The sequence below is a fragment of the Loxodonta africana genome, chromosome 26 (genome assembly GCF_030014295.1).
Source record: "Loxodonta africana isolate mLoxAfr1 chromosome 26, mLoxAfr1.hap2, whole genome shotgun sequence".
In the NCBI taxonomy this organism is placed as follows: domain Eukaryota; kingdom Metazoa; phylum Chordata; class Mammalia; order Proboscidea; family Elephantidae; genus Loxodonta; species Loxodonta africana.
This window is the reverse complement of record NC_087367.1, coordinates 18,079,521-18,096,018: the sequence shown is the minus strand read 5'-3', so window position 1 is coordinate 18,096,018 and position 16,498 is coordinate 18,079,521. Positions and strand designations below refer to the sequence as shown.

At 40.0% G+C, this 16,498-nt stretch overlaps 1 protein-coding gene across 2 annotated transcripts in view; it reads left to right on the top strand.

Annotated features, from left to right (window-relative positions):
• The first annotated feature begins 2,373 nt into the window (after positions 1-2,373).
• Positions 2,374-16,498, top strand: part of SLC3A1 (solute carrier family 3 member 1) — a 68,531-nt gene continuing 54,406 nt past the window's right edge. The window contains exons 1-2 of one of the 2 annotated variants that reach the window (XM_064277144.1): positions 2,374-6,800; positions 11,447-11,916. In XM_064277144.1, coding sequence (XP_064133214.1) covers positions 11,478-11,916 — 439 coding nt within the window. In that variant the 5' untranslated portion in view covers positions 2,374-6,800; positions 11,447-11,477. Of the gene's footprint in view, positions 6,801-10,758; positions 11,917-16,498 lie in introns of those variants that run through there. The other variant, XM_064277145.1, reaches the window with a different exon arrangement.

Sequence of the window (16,498 nt, the reverse complement as noted above, 5' to 3'; positions counted from 1 at the left end):
TGATTCCGACTTATAGCGACCCTATAGGACAGAGTAGAACTGCCCCCATAGAGTTTCCAAGAAGCACCTGGTGGATTCGAACTGCCGACCTTTTGGGTTAGCAGCCGTAGCACTTAACCACTATGCCACCAGGGTTTCCCCCATGAAGATTACAGCCTGGGAAATCCTATGGGGCGGTTCTACTCTGTCCTATAGTGTTACTAACACAAAGTTAGAAAAAAAAAAAAAGGACAAAGTCACTTTCCCATAAAGCTACAATTTATTTTACTTAAAGAACTATCCTTTGATCTAAAATTATGCTCTTTTTTTGGTGTCACATTGATCTTCATATAATAAAAAGATATTGGGAGTAGATGGTAGATATTTTCTATTATCCTCACTGAGCAAAATAAAATGTTAGTGTTCTATTTTGGTTTCCAAAACTTTTGGGGGGGTGGATTTTTCTTTCCTATAAAACCCCAGAGTTTGGAAACCTTTGTTTTAGTTATATGCAAACTTTCTTGTTAGGTGCCATCGAGTCAGTTCCGACTCATAGTGACCCTATGTACAACAGAACGAAGTACAAATCGACATGTTGAATATTGCTTGGGCCACAGATTTTTTTTTAATTAAAAAGTTGTTTTTTCCATTTAAAAGAGTCTGGTCTAGAGATAAAGCCTAGTATAGAAATAAAGCTGAGATGTAACTGTACAAGCTTTTGTTAAGACCTCAGAAAGAGCAAAGAATCGGAGTGTTGTTCAGTCCCGTGAACCACAAAAAAATCAAACCCGTTTCCATGGAGTTGATTCCGACTCATAGTGACCCTATAGGACAGAGTAGAACTGCCCTATGGGGTTGCCAAGGCACGGCTGGTGGATTCGAAATGCCGATCTTTTGGTTAGCAGCTATAGCTCTTAACCACTGCACCGCCAGGGCTCCTCAGTCACACAAAGGAGCCTTTGAAGAGATTATGGGTGTGTCGTACAGATCCTCTCAATCAAACATGGATTTGAATTGTCAACATTCAAGATTTGAGAAATTTTGCATATTAATACAGCTTTCCAGCTTCTCCAGAAAAATTAGACCTGGCAATACTGGTCCTGCGTTGTTACTGGAGCTGAGTGGCTGCTGCCCCAGTAGGCAGGGCATGAACCCACCATTTACTATTTTTTTAGAATTACAGGGTATTTCCCAAATTATTCTTCACAAAACCAAAATGACCTGCTTGGAGGTAATTTTTCTCTGAGAGGCAGCTAGAAAGTTCTTTCACAAAATAAGAAATAAATATTAGTTCTCTTGGAGCGTAAACACTGAGTAAGAAGAGACTAGAAGCAGCAGCGGGATCTCATGCAAGTGTAGTCCAGGGACCTAGGCATTGTTCTCAGCTGGGCGCTTGTTAGAAATGGAGACTCTCAGGCTAAATCTACCGAATCAGATCCTGCATTTTAACAGGATCTCTAGGAAATTTATATGCACATTCAAGTGTGGGAAGGCCTGCTTGAGATGATCTCCAAGGCTCTTTCACCAACATGATTTTGAATGTTGAACATGGGCAAAGCCCTGGTCTATTCACTGTGGTAATAGGTACAATTCTCAGTGTCCGGGAGAAGTAGACAGAATAAAACCATGTGTTAACGCAGTGAAACCTGTGAGAGCTCAATGGGGCAGCCCTGATTTTCCAGGTCTTGCAAGTTTTCTGCCTTTGATACAGTGCAGTCTTACAGTCTTCTCTCCCTCTCTATTAGTGGAAAATATTTGAGTTTTCCTTCTCTGACAGGTTTCCACCTTACACAGATCCTGGTTTTCACAGGTTTTACTATATAACCACCATTAAAAGGATAAAGAGGAAGTTCGTGGTTCGGTGGTAGAATTCTCACCTTCATGTGTGCTTGGTAAAGTAGAAGGTCAGCAAAAAAGATGAAGACCCTTGATGAGATGGATTGACACAGTGACTGCAACAAGGGGCTCAAACGTAATGATTTTGAGGATGGCGTAAGACCAGGCAATGTTTCATTCTGTTGTACGATAGGGTTGCTATGAGCCTGAACCGACTCTATGGCACCTAACAACTACAACATGTAGGAGACCCGGATTAGATTCTGGGCCTATGCACCTCAGGTGCAGCCACCAAGACCTGTCTGTCAGTGTAGGCTTGCGTGTTGCTGTGATGCTGAACAGCTTTCAGCGGAGCCTCCAGACTGAGATGGACTAGAGAAAAAGGCCTGGTGACCTACTTTCAAAGATCAGCCAACGAAAATGGATCACAGCAGTCTGATCCCATTGTGCATGGGGTCACCATGAGTTGGGGGCTGACTACTGCAGATGACAACAACAACACAAGGATGAATATACACATGAATAACGCAGACAAGAGTAGTAGGGGTTCTGGGAAGGGTAGGTCAGAGTGGGCTGGAGTGATGGTGGTGGTGGGGTAAGGGAATAAAGGGTGGAACTGGGCCTCAGAAAGAGGCAGGAACAAATATCCAGACCAGGCATTCATAGTCTGCAGCGAGAAGACTGGCTGACTGACTGGAGCAGAGGACCTGATCTGGAGACGGTGATGGTTAAGATTGTGTGTCGCCTTGGCTGGGCTGTGATTCTCAGTATTTTGGCAGTTGTATAATGTTGTGATCACTTTCCTGTTGAAATTTGATATGTGATCACCCCCATGATGGAATCTGCTGAGTGGTACCAGTGGCGGTGGAGCCTGTGATGGCTCACGGCTCCCTCAGCCTTCATCTCTCTACCTTCTGCCCCTACTTCCTTCCTGCTCGCCTTGCAAAAGTTGTTGGCTTGTTCCGGATCCAGCAGCTGTCTCTTGTCTGACTTCTGGTTCTTGGGACTTGAGCTAGCAGCTTACCTGTCCATCTTGGGATTCGCCGATCTTCCTGGCCTGCGAACGAGTCCCGCTCGCTGATCTGCCTGTCTTGGGTTCACCAGCCCCTGCGGTTTCAGGAGAAACTTGGTGGTCTTGCCTGACGACCTTGGGGATTCCTTGACCATCACAACCTGTGAGCGGGATCCCTGCTTTTCCACCTGCACATCTTGGGTTCACCAGCTTCTGCGGCTCCGCGAATTGGGAAAGTACTCTATGCAGATCCAAGGACTTGGGATGTTTCAACCCCTTCAATTGCATGAGCTGTTTCCTTAATATAAATCTCTATATGTATATTTATATGCATTACTGGTTTTGCTTCTCTGGAGAACCCAGCCTAAGACAGAGATATTAAAAGAAACATTCGATTAGAAATGGTGTTTAGGTCTAGACTATAACTTAGACTCCTATTGTTGTTGTCTGTCATCTAGTCAACCTTGACTTGTAGCTACCCTATAAGACAGAGCAGAACTGTCCCATAGGGTTTGCAAGGCTGTAATTTTTATGAAAGCAGACTGCCACATCTTTTGCCTTTGAAGCAGCTGGTGGGCTTGAACTGCTGACCTTTCAGTTACCTTTTAATTCCAGCCCTTTTTCTCTCTATGCTTCAGTTAAGATAGTTTCCACTGCTAGTCATCAAATCCATTGATCATGTACTTTGAAGTGATTAATTTGTTGTTGAGCCCACCTAGAGATTTTTTTTGTATTGTATTTTATTTTCCATATCCAGAAGTTCCATTTGATTCTTTTTTATATCTTCCACTATACCGCTCATGATGTTCCTGTTTTTCTTTAAATCTTTGAGCATGTTTATAATAGCTGTTTTTAAATTTGTGTTTGTGAATTCCATCATTTATATCATTTCCGGGTTTGTTTTTATTTATGAATTTCTTTCCTGAATTTGGATTACCTTTTGAAGCTTCTTTGCATGTCTAGTAATTTTTTATTGGATGCCAGGCATTGTGATGTTAAGTGTTGAGTGTTTGGATTGGTTGTTTTCCTTTAAAAAATGTCATTTTGTTTTGGTTGATCTAACTAAGAAAAACTTTAGACCAAGTGTTAGAGGGACTGTCTGGATCCAGGAATTTCTGATTTGAATATAAAACTCTCATTCCTAGCTTCTTCATGATTCCCAAATTCAGGTATGCACACAAAGGCCCCTCTAAGGATATTAAGTACATGCATGCCTCACAGATTCTGTCTAAAAATATATATATATATAATGTATATACTGAGACTTCTAAGCAGCCTCATTGGAGGTAGAAAGACCAGTTTCTAGAAAAGGACATCATGGTTGGTAAAGTAGAGGATCAGCAAAAATGAGGGGAACCCTCAATGAGATGAATTGACACAAGAGCCACAACAATGGACTCAAACATATCAATCATGAAGATGGCACAGGACCAGGCAATGTTTTATTTAGTTATACGTAAGATTGCCATGAGTTGAAAGTGACTCGATGACAACTAAAAACAACAACACTCATCTATTAGAATGGCTAAAATTAAACACACTGAACATAGCAAATGCTGGCAAGGATGTGGAGGAACTGGAACTCTCGTACACTGCTGATGGTAATGTAAAATGTTTCCTATTTCACTTCCTAATATAATTTTGGCAGTTTCTCAAAATGTTAAACATACACCTACCATATAAGATGTCACTTTGATGACTAAGGTGTGCCTGACCCAAGCCATGGTCTTTTCAATCACCTCATATGCATGCAAAAGCTGGACAATGAAAAAGGAAAACAGAAGAAGAATTGATGCGTTTGAATTGTGGCATTGGTGAAGAATATACTCTAGACTGCCAGAGGAATAAACAAATCAGCCTTAAAAGAAATACAACCAGAATACTCCTTAGAATGGAGAGATTTCAGTCCATTTACCTTGGACACTTCATCAGGAAAGACCAGTCACTAGAAAAGCACATTATGATTGGTAAAGCAGAGGACCAACGAAAATGACAGAAGCCCTCAATGAGACTGATTAACACAATAACTACAACGATGGGCTCAGACATCCCAGTGATCATAAGATGGTACAGGACCTGATGGCACAGGGCTGGGCAACCTTTTATTCTGTTACACATAAGGTCACTGTGAGTCAGAGCTAACTTGATGGCAGCTAACAACAACAACCGTATGTTCCAGCCATTCTACTCCTAGGCATTTAGCCAAGAGAAAAGAAAGCTATGTCCTTACAAAGACTTGAACATGAATGTTCACAGCGGTTTTATTTGTAATAGCCGATAACTGAAAAAGAAAACAGAAACAAATGCCCACTTAAAAACTTGGGTATATCTATATATTGGAATACTACTCAGCAATAAAAAATAATGAACTATTGATATGCACAACATGGATAAATCTCAAAATAATAATTATGTTTCATAAAAGAAACTAGGCCAAAAAAAAAAAAAAGTACATACTCTGTTATGATTCCATTTATATAAAATTCTAGAAAATGCAAACTAATCTATAGTAATTATCCTGGGGTTGCCTAGGAATGGAAGGCGGTTTTGGTGGTGCTGGGAAGGAGAATAGGAGAGAGCGATTTCAAAGGGGCAAGAGGAAACTTTTGTGGGTGATGGGCATGTTCATTATTTTAGTTGTGATGATGGTTTCATGGATCTATACATATATTATAACTTGTTAAATTGCACACTTGAAATGTACTTTTAATACTATTTTTAAAAAGCCAAAAGCAAAAGAAACCCAACCATTTATTATTTTTCATGGTATGGTAGTTGTTGATTGGCTGGTTCTGTGGATCTGGGCTAGGCTCAGTTGATCTCAGCAGGGCTTGCTCCTGCATCTGTCGTCAGCTGGAGGGCTGGCTAGTCTAGAAAGACCCTGGCTGGGGAGACTCAGCACTCCTTCACATGTCTCCCACATCCCTCCGGCAGGTTAACCTGGGCATGCTGGTATGATGACGACAGGGGAGGTTCAAAAGAGAAGAGAAATGCACAAGTACTTTTGTTTAAGCCTTCGTTTGTGTCACATTTATTATTGTCCCATTGGCCAAAGCATGTGACATGGCCAAGCCCAGATTCGGTCTGCCAAGGGATTAAGAAGTTATGAGGGGAAACGGCATGGATACAGGAAGACCATTAATTGGGTTATTAGTGCAATTAATCTATAATGCACCTTATCAAGTTTTTTATTCCATCAAGAAGATGCTTTTATGTGATGACTTATCACATGTTACATTCTTACATATAACTTAACATATCTTTTCATCTTTTATTGAATGTGATTTGGCTACTGATTTTGTATATTTGCATGAATTCTTTATATGTGCGGAATAGTAAGATTTTGTGGTGACATTTGTCACATTTTCATGTTCTGGTACGTTCTTCTTTTGCTATTTGTTTTGTTTCGTTTGGCTATAAAAAGTTTTAAAAATAGCCTCTTTTTTTTTTTCAGTTGTTATATGAATTTAACTTTCCTCTCTAGCTGGGATAAATCTATCCTTCCCTTTTCTTTCTCGTTAGAATGGTTTTAAAAAACACCTTACTGTGGTCTATATTTATAATGTTAACTCTGTAGCCAAATTACGTTTTACAGCTGAGGTAACAGCACCTTAGAGAAGCTGGGAAGTTTGTTTAAGATCATGCCGTGAGCAAGTGGTGGAGGCAGGACTTGATTCTCGCTGAGGTCTTTGAACTTAAAATTCTACTCAGTACACAGTACCATGACAAGAACACATGGCTAAGAGAAATGATAAAAATCTACATTTTTGTGCAGAATGTACTTTCTATTTCCCCTCTCTCTACACCCATTCCCTCCCCCACAAAGGTTAGCATTAGGTTCATCCATCTTTATGTAAATATTTTTATTCATTAATAATATATCAGGCGCTGCACTAGATGCCGGGAACTTGAAGATGACTGTTATGGATCCTACCCACAGCTCACAGTGTCCGTGAATCAGTCTGGTGAACAGGTAAACAATATGGAAAACCCTTCGGTTTGGAATCTTTACCAATCTGAGAGATTATATGCCTCGGGTTTGCTGTTGAATGGGACTCTTTACGATGTGATGGCCTTGAAATTCGTCTTTTTTTCCCCTTGATTACTTTTATTCTCTGTTTCTTTATTTACATTTCAGTGAGTTTTCTGGCTCCTCCATTGTTCTGTCACCTGTTTCGTAGGTATTTCATCTGTGCTTTATTATCGGTTTTGAGTAACTCTCCTGAGATTTGAATTCGCTGAGGTAATTTATGTTTGTTATCTCGGATTCCTTATTCTGATCATCTGAGTAAGCTGTTAAAGCTTCCTTTGTGTTTTTGTTCCTTACTCATTTTTGCAGACTGTCGTTGGTTTCCACAATTATTATTTCCTTTTTAATCCTGTTTAAAGTAAATAGTAGTTTGAACTTGCTTGGAATTCTTAGCTTTGTAGATATCTTCTCGGGCTTACTGCCAACTTTCTCTTCCTTTCCAAGCGCTTCAAAACTTGTTAATTGGATCTTGTGTTTTCCTTCTGCTTTTTAAATTTGCTTTTATATCTTTCGTTTAGGTATTAGTAAGGGGTGTTTGTGAATTTTAGGTGGCAGTTGTCAGGAGGAATCACCTTATACTGAACTCTTTATCACCTACCTGGAAGTTCTAGGTAGACTCCCAAATCAGGATACCCTAGCTTAGTTTTTTTTTTCCAATTTCAAGAGCAATGCACATTTATTATAGAAAAATTAGAAAACCCAGAAAATTTAAAGAACAAAGTATCATCCATAATTTTACAGTCCGGAAATAAACACTCTAAACATATTTTTTAGTCAGGCTTTATATATACACATGAGTTTGTTTGTTGTTTTTCCACATAATTGGGATACTTTCTTCCATTCAACATGAGACTTTTAAGAGCTGTTTTTCCTCTCAACATGTTGTGAAATGTTTTCCATGTCACTAAAAAGTCTTTGAGAATATGTTCAATAACTATCACAAGAATGTACAGTAATTTATTAAGCTAGTCTCTTATCATTAAGCTCTTAGGTTGTTTTCAATGTTTGCTATTATAAATACCACTATAATTAATAAAACATTTTATACATAAATTTTTGGCTCCATCTCATTGAGATAGATTTTTGGAAGTGGATTATTGAATTAAAAGATATAACCTTTATTTATTACAAAAGTCACATATGCTGAGGACAAAAAATTTAGTCAGGGTAAAAGTGAAATGTAAAAGTCCAGTGACCCTCATCTTTATCCAGTTATTCTTAGTCTCTGGTCAACCACTAGTTGAAAATTTAATCTGCATATATGACTGTGTGTGTCATTTTTTCTGCACAATTATGATTATACATACCGTTCTAAATTTTTTCCCACTTCACACTATATTTTGGACATTTTTTAAATCAGCCTAGACCAACGCATTCTGTAGTATACAGGTGGTATTCTACTGTGTGGATTTGACATAATTTATTTAAATGATTCCCCCATTGATGGATAGTTAGGTTGTTTCCAGTTTTGTTGCAGTGAACATCCTTACACCAGCAAGATAAATTTTTAGCAGTGAAACTTCTAGGTCAAAGGTTATGAGATTTACCATTTTGACATATACTCCCAAATTCTCCCACACAAAGGTTGTACTAGTTTACAGTCCTATCATGAGTTTATGAGAGTGCTGATTACCTGTATATTTTTTGACACTGAGTATTATCAAACTTGCTCATTTTTGCCAAAAAAAGCCTAAAAATGTTATATCCCTCTTATTTTGGTTTCTGTTTTCTTTTGAGTGAAATTTGAATTTTGTGTTTTTAACCACTTGTATTTCTGATTATTTTTGTATTAATTTATAAATCAATTTCTATATTATGAAAAATAACTTGCCGTATGTCTTAAAATATTTTTTTCTAGTTTGTCATTTGTTGTCTTCTAGCTTTGTGGATTGTTCTGTTTGTTTTTAATTTGTGGAATCGAATTTTTTGATCTTTTCTTTCCTGGGATGTAGATTTTGTATTTTATTGGAAAGGCTTCCCGACTCTAAGATTATTTTTTTTAAGTAGATACATTTCTGTCTAGCATTTTACAGGTTTTATATTTTACTTTTATATCTGATCTGCATAGAACTTATTTTGGTATAAGGAATAAGGTAGGCTGTATAGCTTTATTATTTTTTCCCAATAGCTAGCCAGCTGTCCAGCACTTTTTCAATAATCTTTTTCTCCCTGATTCAAAATGTTGCCTTTTCACATTCTAAAATTTCCTTATGTATACAAAAGAAAAAAAAAAAGCAAACTCATTGCCATTGAGTTGATTCCAACTCATAGCGACCCTATAGGACAGAGTAGAACTGTCCCATAGGGTTTCCAAGGAGCGCCTGGTGGATATGAACTGCCAACCTTTTGGTTAGCAGCCGTAGCCCTTAACCACTATGCCACCGGGGTTTCCGCCTTATGTATAGGGGTCTATTTTTGGTGACTCCAATCTATTCCATTGATCTTGTGGCCTATCTCTTCTTTACTATCAATTCCTTTTTTTGTTTTAAAATCTGGTAAGGCTAGCCCCATTTTATTACCTTGAAAAATGTTAAAGCTTATCATACACATTGCCAAATTGCTTTCTAGAATGATTGTGTCAATTTATACTGGATCCTTGCCAGCACTATTATCTTCTAAAAATTCTTTACAAATGTGATTGAAAATGCTTGTTTATTTGCCCGATATTTGTGCGTTTATTTGTGTGAATTATCTGCTTATTTTTTCCAAGTTTTCTACAGATATTTATGTTTTTAATTGATATTAAGAAATGATATATATGTGTCTAACAATATATTTTTGTTGTTGTGTGCCAACAACAACCTCCTCGCAACCTTATAGGATGGAGTAGAACTGCCCCCATAGGTTTTCCTAGGCTGTAATCAACTGTTTTAGGCTGCGTTCTGTAGAGAAGCAAAACTGTGGAAGGGTACATATAAATATATACATATATATATAGACAGAGAGAGATTTATTTCAAGGAAATGGCTCACACAATTGTGGAGGGTGACAAGTCCCAAATCCGTAGTTCACGTGGCAGGCAGGAGGTGCACATCCCAGGACCAGATGTCAGAGGATGACAAGGAGATCACCAGGCCTTTTTTCTCACAGATCAGCCAAGGGGTTTGAACCACCGATCTTTCAGTCAGCAACCCAGCGCTTAAACATTACGCCACCAGGGCTCTTTCAGTATATACGTATCTTTAATGTTAAACTTTTTTTTGGCATATTTATCACAAATATATTTCCCAGTTAGTCATGTTTTTTCAATTAGTATGCTTTGTGATATAACAAATTCAAAAATTTTATTCTGTCAATTCAAGCAATCTTCTTTTGTAATTTCTTTTACTGTTCGGAAAGTCCTTCCACCAGAGACCAGAGAGTTATCCCAGGTTATTTTTTAAAAGCTTCCAGTTTGTGTGCCCTGGAAGTTCAAAGTATTGTTGCTGTTATTGTTATTTTTCAATAAAATGTAAAGAAGCCTGGACGGAATGGTTCTGTCACGAAGGCATTTCGTGATGATGTAGTTTTTCTTTGCACTTACATGATTGTACATATAGAATTTAAGGTTTTATGATTAAAACTTGCTTTTATAATTTGAGAAATTGTAAAAATTATGGCTGCTTTTGCACCTTGTTTTTTCCCCAGATGGTAACTGAATTTCAAGAATCAGTTCCTATTGTGAAAATTACCACTCTGTGTTTGAGAGATAATGCAGCGTTGAGACACAAAAGTCAAATGTCTTTGCTTTTTAAATACACGATATACATAATAATGATGAGCGATGTCACCTGTTGGATGCTTTCAGTGAGCCAGGTGTTCAATTTTATTCATTAAAAAATTAATAATAACTTGGCCATGATCAAATAGCTCATTTGTCTCTACCATTGCTCCTAAATTACTTTATAAAAAGTCAGTAATATTATGGACCCAGATAGCTTTCCTCATTTAAAAAAAAAAAAAAAAAGTTTTGTTATCTGGCAAATGATTCATGGGTGTGTATAAATGCCCCTGATTAAATGAAACCATAAATCATTTCAGGCTTTTAAGGCTTGGAGCCTTCTTAGGAAAGCACAGCTAATTTTCCTCAAGATTGCAAATATATTTTTCTCTTGTCAATGATTAAATGACTTGGCAATATTAAGCACAGTTTACCTATACAGTAAAGCACTTGAACATGCTAGACGTGGAATCTTTTTTCCCCCTCCAACCTTCTGAAAGTGCTTCCAAGAATAGGCAGCCACTTCCTTTTCTGAAAATAGGAAACAAGGCTGAAGGCACCTAGAGTAGAACTGAGATAACAGAAAAGCCTTGATAACAAAGAGCTGTGGTTCACTGCCTTCGGACCCTCTTCAGGCTGCTATATTGGCTTTTCTCTTGGATTTTAGGGAAGAGACCCTCAAAAACAAAACAAAAACCAAGCACCTTTGCCCTGCAAAATCCGGCATTTCTTTCTTTTTCTTATACCTTGCTGAAAAGAGATTTTTTTTAAAGCCCCTTTCACCTTTACTCTTTATTCCTTGGCTGGACTTTGTTATTTATAAACCAAGCAAAGCTAATTATACTACAAAGCAGTTTAGCAAGCCACCTTTCCACCTTTGTTACTTCAGGAAGGCACTCGGAAGGGACAAGACGTGAGACATGGCTAAGGATGAAGACAAGACAGACTCCCTCCAAATGAGTATGAAGGGATGCCAGACAAACAATGGGTTTGTCCAAAACGAAGACATCCTGGAGTGGGAGCCGGAGCCAGACCCAGGCAGCCCAGCAGACAACCTGCAGACCTGCGCCGCGGACACCTGCGCTGTGGACATCCATGGCCCCGAGGCGCCTGTGAAGCCCTTCGCAGGGATGCCCAAGGAGGTGCTGCTCCAGTTCTCAGGCCAGGCCCGCTACCGGGTCCCCCGGGAGGTCTTCTTCTGGCTCACCGTGGCTTCGGTGGTCGTGCTCGTTGGCATCACTATAGCCATCATTGCCATCTCTCCAAAGTGCCTGGACTGGTGGCAGGTGGGACCCATGTACCAGATCTACCCGAGGTCTTTCAAGGACAGTGACAAGGATGGGAATGGAGATCTGAAAGGTGCGTGTGGGAAATCGCTCGATAAGGGAGGAAGGATGAGGATGGTTTATGGTTCTCTCATTCCCTGAAACCCAATTATGGCCTGAATTGTGTGGTAAGCACATTCTTCCATGACTCCTCAGGCCAAGATTCTCCTTGTTCACGATATTAAAAAAACCACTCAGCAGCACCCAGCAATTCTTCCCTATGATGAAGGCTATTTGCTGGAGGCCTTTGAGCCAAAAGAGTTGTTTGATTTACTCCCTACTAATGAGTTGGAATCCACTTGAGGGCAGCGGGTTTTGATTTAAGGGCATGTGCTTGTTTGCTGATTAATTCTAACTTCTGACATGGGACAGGTTTCCTCCTACAGTGGCTTCCTGCTTCTTTGCACTTTATAGTTGAATATCTTAGAGTGACAGTTTACTTTCTCAGTATATGATGTGGCCAGTGTGGCAAGCTGAGAATTTATTAATAAATCAAGTGTAAATAATGTTTTAGAAAAAAGTTAAGCAATGTTTTAAAAAGTGTAGACTGGGCCTTTACAGGTCGTTGTTATTGTTAGCTGCTGTCCAGTCAGGCTCTGACTCATGGAGATCCCATGCACCATTCCCCTGATTGGTTGTAGGTCATACTGTTGTGCTCCATAGGATTTTCAGTGGCTGGTTTTCAGAAGTAAATTGCCAGGCCTTTCTTCTAAGTCTAAGTCATGAGAATCAAAAGGAAGGAAAAAAGGCATAGCAATGTGTTGGTCGCTATTTGAGTCAAGGATTATTTCAAACAGTATTCATACTAGTGGAAAAATAGATGTGAACGATTACAATTTTAAGTTAAGCTAATGATTTCCTGCTGAGTTATGTGAGGAGCGTCCTTATAATCTACCTTTCAAACTAAGACACTTTCAAGAGTGAAATTTTGCCAGACAGCAAGCATAAACTGGGACTGTATCGGGCAGATGGGGACATAGATTCACCCTAGTTGTGGGCAACAATATAGAAATAAATAAGTGGACTAACAAAGTAATTTTTAATAATTGATTTGAAGAAAGTAAAACAGGTGGTGATGGATGTGGGAAGTAGGGGTGGGATTAGTCCTGAAGCTGTTACAAATGGATTCTTGAAATCACTAACTTCGCTTAATAACAAATAAAAGGCTTTTCTTTTTCACGCTCCTATCATCTTCTCTTCTTATTTTTTTTAATCTTCCTACATCTTCAGTAAGTGAAATACCATCAGTCCTTCAAGGTGCATCTCAAGCCCATTTCCTTTACTAATCTTTACTTAACCTCCCTATTCAGAAAGGGCTCTCTCCTCCCCCTGCTTTATAGGACTTTCTTACCACCTGTAGCGCCCTTTGCTTTTCGCACACTACCCACAAAAAACCCTACTAAGAGCTTAGCAAAAATGATGCATTGAATAAGTAGAGCTATTGTTGCTGTTAGGTACCATTGAGTTGATTTCAACTCATAGTGACCCCATGTGACTGAGTAGAACTGCCCCATAGGGTTTTCTGGCCTGTAATTTTTATGGAAGCAGATCGCTAGGTCTTTTCTCCTGTGAAGCAGCTGGGTGGGTCTGAACCACCAACATTTTGGTTAGCAGCTGAGGAGCTCTTAACTGTTGCACCACCAGGGCTGTAAAACTCCTAAATCTGGAGATAGACTCCCCGCTTCCTGGCCCTCTCCTTGTAATCTTCTTCTAGATATACCTAAACTTCCAGTAAGCATAAGCATGGCCATTTCTAACCAGCTCTTCCATTTGTCTTTCCCGGTAACTTTTTCTTGAGAGCTTGGTTGCTGTAATCAATAGGCGTTTTTCCTGTTTTGCTGTTACTGTTATCAGGAAACCACTCCAGGTTCTGGTTTGTTTTTGATGATTGCCTTCTGCCCCCTGGAGCCTGGGGCTGGGATCCCTTGTTTACTCTGGGACTGTCCAGCCCCTTTGTTTTTATCATCATATTCCTTTTCCGTATTCTTAAGATATCAGTATAGCTGTGCTGGCTTAAATGAAAGCCCTTTGTTGGCTGTCAACACTCTATGAAGTCCTGCGGTCACCCATATGGGGGAACTGGGGCCCAAAGAGGCCATAAATAAGCAGCCTGTTATAGAAGAGCCCAGATCTGAGTAGTTAGGTGACTTTGCAGTTTGGTCTCAGTGACCTCCAGCCTGCTGTGTGGCCTTTGCTTCTAGGAAGCCACAATGGGGATCACACAGGAAGTTAAAAGGAAGTGAACACTAGACTCAAGTCTCTGAGTCTGCATTTAGGACTCTGAACTAGAAGCAAAAACACCCTCTCTGCTAATTTTCCTGCAAGGCTCAAAGTACAGAGTTTCATTTCCATATCTCTCCTCAGCCACGTCTAGAATTCTCTTCTGTATAAATTCTTGGCTTTCTGTTTAAGTGCACAAGGAAAAAGGTCCAAATTTAGCTAGTTCAAAGCAGTCTGAACAAAAAAAAAAGACCCTTCAAATTTTGGCAAGAATCTACCCTACCACCTCACCTCCTGTACTCCCTCCCCACACCCTACTCTCCATGCAAAATTTCTTACCCTTTTCTAGATACACCCTGTCTGTGTCTGCTCACTCAGTTTCCTTTGCCTTGAAACTTTTCTCTTTTCCCTCCATTGCCCACCTGCTCCTGTGACTTCCTCCATCCCTGTCCTCAGGGGCCACAGCCTCCAGCCTTCATCAGCAGTCTCTGCTCCACCCAGTCAAGGGCTAACACCTTGGTGCTCTTACGGCACTTTCTATAGCTCTTCTGTGGAAACCCTGGTGGCGGAGTGGTTAAGTGCTGGCAGTTTGAATCCACCAGGTGCTTCTTGGAAACTCTATGGGGCAGTTCTCCTCTGTCCTGTAGGGTCATTATGAGTTGGAACCAACTCCACGGCAGTGGGTTATGGCTCTTCTGTAGCCCTCTAGTCCTTCATATCCTGGTCCTGCTGCTTACACTTCCTAAACCAACATTGTCCAAAGGAAATACAATGCAAGCCAAATATGTAAAAAGAAACAGGTGAAGTTAATTTAAAAAATGTTTTGTTTAATCGAATACATCCAAAATATAATCATTTCAACATAGTTTTTTTTTTTATATAAAAAATATTAAGGAAATATTTTACATCCTTTTTTACTACCGAACCAGTTGTCGTTGACTCCAACTCATGGTGACCCCGTGTGTGTCAGAGAAGAACTGTGCAATGACTGATTGTTTGGAAGTAGACCATATCAGGCCTTTCTTCTAAGGCACCTCTGGGTGGACTCGAACCACCAACCTTTCAGTTAGTAGCTGAGTGAGTTAACTATTTGCACCCTCCAGGGACTTCTCTTTGTATTGTTGCTGTTGTTGTGTGCCGTTGAGTCAATTCCAACTCATAGTGACCCTAGAAGACAGAGCAGAACTGGCCCATAGAGTTTCCAAGGTTGTAATCTTTACAGGAGCAGATTGCCACATCTTTCTCCTGCAGAGCAGGGGTGGATTCCAACCTAACTACTCAACCATTGCGCCACCAGGGCTCCTTTCTTTTGTGCTGAAAACCAAACCCACTTCTGTCGAGTCGATTCCGACTCATAGCGACCCTGTGGAACAGAGTAGAACTGCCTTATGGGGTTTCCAAGGAGCACCTGATGAATTCGAACTGCCGACCTTTTGGTTAGCAGCCATAGCTCTTAACCACTGTGCCACCAGGGCACCTTCTTTTGTACAAGGCATTCAAAATTCTGTGTGTGTTTTGTACTTACAGCCCATTGCAATTCAGACTAGTCACACTTCAAGAGCTCAATAGCCATGTGTGGCTAGTGGCTGCTGTACTTAGACCCTGTGCCCAGTGAGGGCAGGGGCTGGGTGTGATTCTTTTTTGTACCTTGACTCTTAGCCTAGCACCTGGCCTGGAATAGGTACTTAAAAACCATGTGTATAATAAATTAGTTTTGTAAGCCGCCATCTCAGATACTCCACTGGTCCCACCCTGTCTGGAGCAAGGGAGAATCAAAAAAACCCAAGACGCTAATAGACCACAAGCACCACAACCTCTACCAGACTGAGTCCAGCACAACTGGATGGTGCCTTGCTACCACCACCGACTGCTCTGACAGGGATCACAATAGAGGGTCCCAGACAGAGCTGGGGAAAAATGTAGACAAAATTCTAACTCACCAAAAAAAAAAAAAAAAAAGACTTACTGGCCTGACAGAGACTGGAGAAACTCCGAGAGTATGGCCCCCGAACACCCTTTAGCTCGGTAATGAAGTCACTCCTGAGGTTCACCCTTCAGACAAAGATTAGACAGGCCCAAAAAACAAAATGAGACTAAATGGGCACACCAACCGTGGGGCTAGGACGAGAAGGCAGGAGGGAACAGGAAAGCTGGTAATGGGGAACCCAAGGTTGAGAAGGGGAGAGTGTTGACATGCTGTGGGGTTGGTAAAAAAAAAAAAAAAAAAAAAAGAAAGAAATACATTATACTGTAGTGTTGCTTTTAAATATAAAATTTGAACAAATCACTGATAGATTTTTTGAATGTTATATATCTATATTAAAAAGGAGCCCTGGTGGTGCAGTGGTTAAGCACTCAGCTGATAACCAAAAGGTCAGTGGTTTGAATCCACCAGC